The following is a 7,775-nucleotide window of genomic DNA, read 5'->3' on the forward strand; positions in this document are numbered from 1 at the left end:
AAAGCTTTTAGATGTGCAGCTCCACTAACATGGAACAGTCTGCAAAAAGAATGGAAAATTACCAAGCTAGTACCACTACATGTTTTTAAAGCTCGGTTGGATGCTACTCAATCAGATGCTGTTGGTATCTGTACATGTGGTTAGATATGTAAATTGTAATCCCTGTACATTTTGCTGTATGATGTCCTTTTGTTGTTCTGTTGTTTATGTTTTGATGTCTTCTTGTGGAACCTACTGCTGCAGGTCTCCCTTGAAAAAGAGATCATTGATCTCAATGGGATTTTACCTGGATAAATAAAGGTTTTGAATTGAATTGAATTGAGAAAGGAAATGCCTTCAGCACGTCAGACCTCGAGGAAACATCCATATATAATCCATTAAGGGCTGCCTAATATCTAAATATGACCTTCTCTTTCTCTTTAACAGTCCTAATCACCTTTCTCTCCAAACTGGGACTGGAGATATTTTATCCCAACAAGCTCACTCTTCGGTCTCTATTGGAGATCAACAAAAACAGCATAAATGAAGAAGCTGCCTCATCAGTACAGAAAATACCTTGGTGCTTTCTCAGTAAACTATTTAAACTCAATGCAGAATGCAGGGGCTGTACACAAGGATCAAACAGTGATGATGAGGAAGAAAGCAGTGATCCCTTTGATCGTGATCCTTTCACTGCTGATGAATCTGCAGACGATAGGGTTAACCCTCTCGACCTCGTAACAGCACTCTTCCTTTGTGCTGACAGCTTCTTGCAACAGGAAATGGCCCTCAAGATGTCAATGTGCCAGTTTTCTGTCCCACTGCTGATGCCCCATGTCAATAACAGTCAGAGTACCCTGATGCTTTGGGCTCTGAGGGACATTGTCAAAGAGTGGTGTCCCCACCTGTCTGAATCAAGAGGCTTTGTTGAAAACCACATTGTCCAAGCAAAGATACCATTCTTTTCCTTTGTGAGGCTCCATAATTGTAGTTTGTCCAAGACCCAGATTTTGAATCAAGTTCTCAGCCTTGGCCAGCAGAATCACAATTACTTCATACACAGAGACATGAAAGGAGGAGCAATTGAAAGACACATTGCCAATGGCTTGGCTGAGGTGTGCTGGTACCTTCCCAGAGGCAGAGAACATCCTGATGTATTTCCAGACCCAATTGCCTTCGCCAATCTGAGAGGAAACATTTCTGAGTCACTTGCTCAGTTCACTTTTCTGTTTCAAGTGTCAACTGCTACCTTTGTTTTCCTGGACACAATTGAAAAAGAGGAGCATGAGATTCTGACTTCTCTTCAAGATGTGAAATCCAAACTGTTCTTGGTTGTTAACCGCAAGGATGGAAGTTCAAAAGAGGACATGGAGTCTGTCAGGAAAACAGTGAAAGAATTAGGTTTGCCAAACAGCAGTGTGAAAGTTAAAGACCCAAGAGTAAATGTTGTGGAGTTTTCAGAGAAACTTTCTGCCGCCATTAACAAGATAACAGTTGAAACACTACCAATGAGCATTGAAAATATGGTTCAGAAAGCTGTTGATTTTGGTCTGTCTGTGGACGAATACACAAGTGATGACCAAAAGAAAACCGCTGAAAAGCTTGTCAAAGGAATTAGGGCGCAGAAGATACCAGATTACAAGAGAAAACAGCTTCCTCTGCAAGGCGCTGACTGGAAAAGGTTATCGCAGTTAGAGAAAAAGGAATGTAGCTTGAAAACACATGGTAATGGTAATCTAGCACCTGAAGAATATAAATCTCAGCTACAGAGAGAACAACAACAAATCAAGGAGAGGCTTGGAAAACAGAAACTATCAGATGATATGGAGACTTTCATTAAACAGTTACCTAAAAATGAAAATGACAGCAAGAGCAGAGATTTTTTCCTTAAGTGGATGAAACTCAAACTGGATGCACATTCCCGGGATCAGCTATCTTCACTCCGCCATCAGTGGAAAGACAAAATCAACGAAGAGAACAAAGATGTGAAAGAGATTAAGAAGCTGGATCAGGAGATGCTGGAAAGCTCTTTAGGGTTAGAGCATTACATGAGAGAGATGGGACTGATCTATGAGTTTTCCTCTCAAAACTCTGCTGATGAAGTACATCGTCTCCCTGGTTTGGCAGCTGAACTGCTGTTGGATGGATATCCTTTAGAGCTCTTGGATGGAGATGCTTCCAACATCCCAGAGAAATGGGTGACAGATGTACTAATGGAGCTACACAGGAAGGTTGGAGAGAAGAGCAGACTGTTGGTACTGACCGTGTTGGGTGTTCAGAGCACCGGGAAGTCAACACTCCTCAACACCATGTTCGGTGTGCAGTTTGCAGTCAGCAGTGGCAGATGCACAAGAGGAGCGTATATGCTCTTCCTCAGAGTAAGTGATGATATGCAACACCAGCTGAACTGTGACTTCATAGTTCTCATTGACACAGAGGGCCTCAAGGCTCCTCAGTTGGCACAACTAGAAGACAGTTATGAGCATGACAACCAGCTGGCAACCTTTGTCATTGGTTTAAGTGATGTGACAATTATCAATGTTGCTTCAGAGAACTCCACAGAAATGAAAGACGTGCTGCAAATTGCAATCCATGCATTCCTGAGAATGAAGGAAATTGGTAGAAGGCCAATTTGTCATTTTGTTCACCAGAATGTTGCTGGAGTCTCCGCTCATGAAAGGACCTTGACGGAGAGACAGCATCTCTTGGACCAACTCAATGAAATGACAGAAATTGCTGCTGAAATGGAAAAGCATCCCTCTATAAAGAGATTCACAGATGTGCTGGACTATGATATTGCAAAAAACAACTGGAACATCCCCGGACTCTGGCATGGGACTCCACCGATGGCATCAGTGAACACAGGTTACAGCGAAGCTGTAGCAGATTTCAAGAAAAACCTCTTGGAGACAGTGAAAAAAGACAAAACCGGTGATGTTTCACGGATTCCACAGTTTCTAGAATGGGTAAGAAGTCTCTGGAAAGCAGTCAAATATGAGAACTTCATCTTCAGTTTCAGAAACACTCTCGTGGCTCAGGCTTATGACAACCTTTGCAAGGAGTTCAATGAATGGGAATGGGAGTTCAAAAAAGACTTGATCTTTTGGCAGGATGGGGCAAAGTTAGAGATCTTAAATTCTGACAATGAAACTCATGTGGAAACTTTGAAGATATTGGTTGCCTCAAAAAAATCACAGTTGTTGCAGAAAATAGAAGAACAAAAAGAAATGGAGAATAAACTTGATGACTACTACAAAAGGAAAGACATACACGTGAGTCTGATAGAGAAATACAAAATTGACTTTATCAACCGTATCAGAAGTCTTAAAGACGAATTCCAACATTCGGTAAACAATGCATTGGATTTTGCGCTTCACGAAAAAAAAAGTTCAAAAGAGGCTCAGGACATTCAGAGCAAACACAGAGAAATGATTGAAAAAGAAGTAATGAAACTCTTGAGTGATCGCGAACACCGCAGACTTTCTGATGAACAGTTGAAACGTGACTTTCAACAGATGTGGACAAAAGTCACAGCAAACGTGTCTGGCCTGAAAGAACTAAACATATCTGATAAAATCCTTGAACAGTTGAGGATACATTTCTCAAATCGTAACTTCAATGAGGAATTACAGAACATTACAGACCTAAAGGACATAGGAAAGAATCAATTGATGATCAAATCTGAACATGTAAAAGTAGGTTGGAAAGGTATGGCAGTCTGGCAAAAAGAAGAAAAAAAAAGAGAGTTGCAAAGTTTTGCAGACACTGCCATTGAGTCTTGCAGACGGTCTGTACGTGGTATTGCAAAAACCGACGCAGACTACCATGACTCTTTTACAAAGGATCTTTTGGAAAAGGTAGATGAATCCCTTACAGGAAACACTTTCCAGCCCAAGTTTGAGATTGACCTGAAACTTCACATTTGTGGCATTGCCTCAAGAGAGTTCCTTCAAATGCACAAACATTTCTTGTCAGCAAGGGATCCCAGAATTCAGCTGGAGAAGTACAGGCCACAGTACTTGTTGGATTTTATCGATCTATACAAAAAGAGAGATGATTGCCAACGCAAAGCAGATGATTTTGTCAGACTTTGTATCAAACCTGCTGTGGAAGAGTACATCAGTAGACATCTGGGAACTAACATTGTGGATCAAGTTTTGGCAGGCCGCCATTCAGCAGAGTACAGTTCACGAAACTTTTTACAGTACAACATTCAGAAAGAGTTGCTGCAAAAGGAAGACTTTCAGAGTTTTGTCAAGTTCATTTGTAAATATGAAATATATGTAAAGGATTTGATATTTCAGCACATCTTGCAAGAAATGTCAGAGGATAAAGCTTTATGCAAACTGAAAAGTGAGAATCTGAAAGTCATAGTTAACAAAATAACAGATGCAACTGAAAGGGCCTCAAAAGGAGAGGATGGTGTCCTGCTGCCAGATAACAAGGAAAGCATCACAGAGCTCATCAAAAACATGCGCACATTTTTGACCAAAGATGTCTCTCTTTCAGAAGAGGCTCAAAAAACCGCCCTGTTTCAAATCCAAAGCACATGCCATCCATTTAAAGAGAGCCTCGTCAAATCATTGAGTAAAATGAATGAACAGCTGCAGGAGGAGTTCTCAACATCTGAAGACATCACAGAGACTGTGAACAAACTTCCAACCAAACCAGAGGATGAGCTTTTCAATCGGGTGTGTGGTTGTGGACAACAATGTCCATTTTGTAAAGTTCCTTGTGAAGCCGGAGGTAAAAAACATAAGAAACATCATGCAGCTGTTCATCGGCCACAAGGTCTCGGTAGATACAGCTATGAAGACTCTGAGAAGCTAGTGGAAACACTGTGCACAACTGATGTTCACAGTGAGCGTAAATTCAGATGTGCAGACACTAATGGAGAGTATCATCCTTACAAGGACTACAGCACGATCTACTCAGACTGGCTCATTCCTCCAGACTACACCAGGGAGGCATCTGACTACTGGAAGTATGTCCTGGTTAAATACAATGAGAGATTTGCCCAAGAATATAACGCCAAGCCAGCTGATGTTCCAGAAGCATGGAGGAAAATTACAAAGGAACAAGCACTGAAAGGCTTGAAGGAAGCCTTCAACATTAAAGACAAACCTGCAAAATCTCTTTAACAAGAGAGAGACAACCAGAAGGAAACAGGAACTGAACACGCCAGGGCAAAAACACAGAACAGATGAACACTGTTGTGATAAAGTTGACTGCACCGTGATCTTTAGTGGCATCCTGGGGTTTGACGATCACTATTATTGACAACTGTTGATTTTAAGAAGTTGCAGAGAAGTTCAAAAGATAGTTATGTGTGGCGTGTTCTTTTTAACATTACAAATGTTTTGTTTTCCTTCATCAATCTTCAATAAGACCTCATGGACAATGATTGGTATGCTGATGATAATGCTAACAAAAAAGAGGAACAATTCTTTAAATCTTTATTGTTTTTTTTTTCTTCTATTTTCAAGATGTTGTTTTCCTCTGGGTGTAATGACTGGCGTAACAACAATGATTCTGAAAATGATGTACGTCATAGTCCACCTGAAGAAAGACATCATGTTATTTTGTTTTTGTCATTTTAGTTTTTTGACTGCTACATTTATTTTCAGTAAACTGTTAAACGTAGTGCGTTATAACTGGAGTGCACAACAAAGAGATGTCAATGATGAAGATGCTTTACTACAAAGACCGTGTTGGAGACAAAGAGATGTTTTGTGATGTAAATTTCCACATGACTCATGTGTTGCTTCACATTTGAGCTTTTAAGTAACAAGTTTTGCAGATAACAACCAGGAGGAAAAATGTATTTCATACCAGTCTGAGAATAATACATAACGATACAAATGAAATTGTTTTCTTGTTTTATTCATTCCTTGTGTTCATGCAATGATGTCTAAAGACCATGTGATGAGATCATGTTTGTGTTTGTTTTTACTACTTAGTATTACTTTCTCCACAGTTTTTCATTTTTCATTTTATTATTCAACATTTATTGTAAATATAAACGTTGAAGTGTTCTTGGAGAGTACATAAGCCAGCCTCAGTTGAAGTACTGTAAGTGCATGTTGATGACGTTTTGCTTCATGTGCAAATACTGTGGCATCCTTCACATCTTGTTGATGAGGAACTTTTGATTTTCATTCTTTTAACGGATAATGATGTGATGAACAAGTCAGAAAGAAGGACTGATTGCTCAGATTACACGAGTTTTATTATTTGATGATTGCAGCTCTTTTCATAAAGACTAGTGCACAAATATAAAGAAGCTGATGTTGTTGATGATGTTAAAATACAAGAACAGAGAAACAGATGTTGTCTCATATGTCTTCAATATGTTTACTGTTATAGTTTCATGCAAGACATTTTTATCATTTATATATTTTAATGTTTTTTTGTAATATTTTTGAAAAACTCTCAACGCCGTGTGCACAACATGATGATGTAGGCAAAGACTAGTGATGAGATCATGTTTTATCTACTTTTATTTGTACTACTTATTATTACTTACTCAACTATTTACATGTTTTGTTTTATTATACAACTTTGCTTAATGCACAAAGGCCATGAGAAACAGATGTTATCTAATGGCATCACTATTCTTCAATATGTGTACTGTTATAGTTTCATGCAAGACATCGTTATCTTTTCATTTATATGTTTTACTTTTAAATATTCCATTTGTTTTATTATTTTCAAATAATTAGCTTAAAGAACATTATGCTGTGTGCACACTGTGATGTTGAGGGTCTGTGTCGTACAAAGACCATGTGATTAAATCGTGTTTTACTTACTATTAATATTCTTCTTATTTTCAACACTTATTGCATCCTTAGAGCTTAAAGTACAGAGACCATGAGAAACAGATGTTTTCTAACATGTACTCATTATTCTTTAATATGCTCTACTGTTTTGTTTACTTGAAGTTAAGTCAGTAATCTAAACAAGCCAACAGCAGAGAATACTGTTGATCATGGTATTGATATTTTCAGATATATTAAAAGTTGATCCAGAAAAGAAAGTTGAAAAATATATCGTATATAGTTTCACATTTATATCCTTTTTTTTGTTGTTACTTGTATTCAGGTTGACAAACATAAAGTTGTGTGCATAATGGAAACCAACAAAAATGATATGTTGTCAGATCCTATGAAAAAAAAATTGTTGAAGCAAATATAACAATAAAATGATTCTGATCAAAGTCAGTCGTCAGTTTCCTTTTCTCAAGTGAAAATAATCTATCTGTGTTTTTCTGTGTTTTTTCATCCAGATTTTCAGATTTAACTGAGTATTCTGCCTCCACCAGAACAACATGCAGGACACTAAATGTATTTTATGGTACCATGCATTACAAAATGACATTTAAAAACAGCAGTTCAATTATTATAATTACCACAAACTAATTGAAATCTGTTTCTGGTCATTTAGGAAGTATTAAATACGTTAGTTAGAAAAGGTTTTGTCTATATTGTTTCTGTTGAACCAAGTATTTTAACAAAACTATTTGCATGTATACATGTTATATAATGTATTCATACAATCTGAACAAGGTGACCTGTGAATCTAGTGTGAGAATAAGTATTCAGACTCTTAACTTCAGTAAAAGTGGAAATACTATGGTTTTCAGTAAAAGTCCTGAATTCAAAATGTTGCGTATGTAAAAGTACAAAATGATTGCTTCCAAATATACTTGAAGTACAAAAAGTAAAATGACTCACTCTGCACAATGGCCAATACCAGAACAGATTATACATTTTAAAACTATTATCAGAAAAATAAAA

The 7,775-nt window shown here is 37.8% G+C and overlaps 1 protein-coding gene across 4 annotated transcripts in view; it reads left to right on the forward strand.

Moving 5' to 3' along the window:
• The window catches only part of LOC117547755 (up-regulator of cell proliferation-like), a 29,778-nt gene extending 22,583 nt beyond the window's left edge, over positions 1 to 7,195 (forward strand). For all 4 annotated transcript variants that reach the window (XM_034218567.1, XM_034218570.1, XM_034218568.1 and 1 more), the window contains one exon: positions 427 to 7,195. In XM_034218567.1, coding sequence (XP_034074458.1) covers positions 427 to 5,120 — 4,694 coding nt within the window. In that variant the 3' untranslated portion in view covers positions 5,121 to 7,195. The remainder of the gene's footprint in view (positions 1 to 426) is intronic.
• Positions 7,196 to 7,775: the final 580 nt, after the last annotated feature.

The sequence above is a fragment of the Gymnodraco acuticeps genome, unplaced genomic scaffold (genome assembly GCF_902827175.1).
Source record: "Gymnodraco acuticeps unplaced genomic scaffold, fGymAcu1.1, whole genome shotgun sequence".
Classification (NCBI taxonomy): Eukaryota; Metazoa; Chordata; class Actinopteri; order Perciformes; family Bathydraconidae; genus Gymnodraco; species Gymnodraco acuticeps.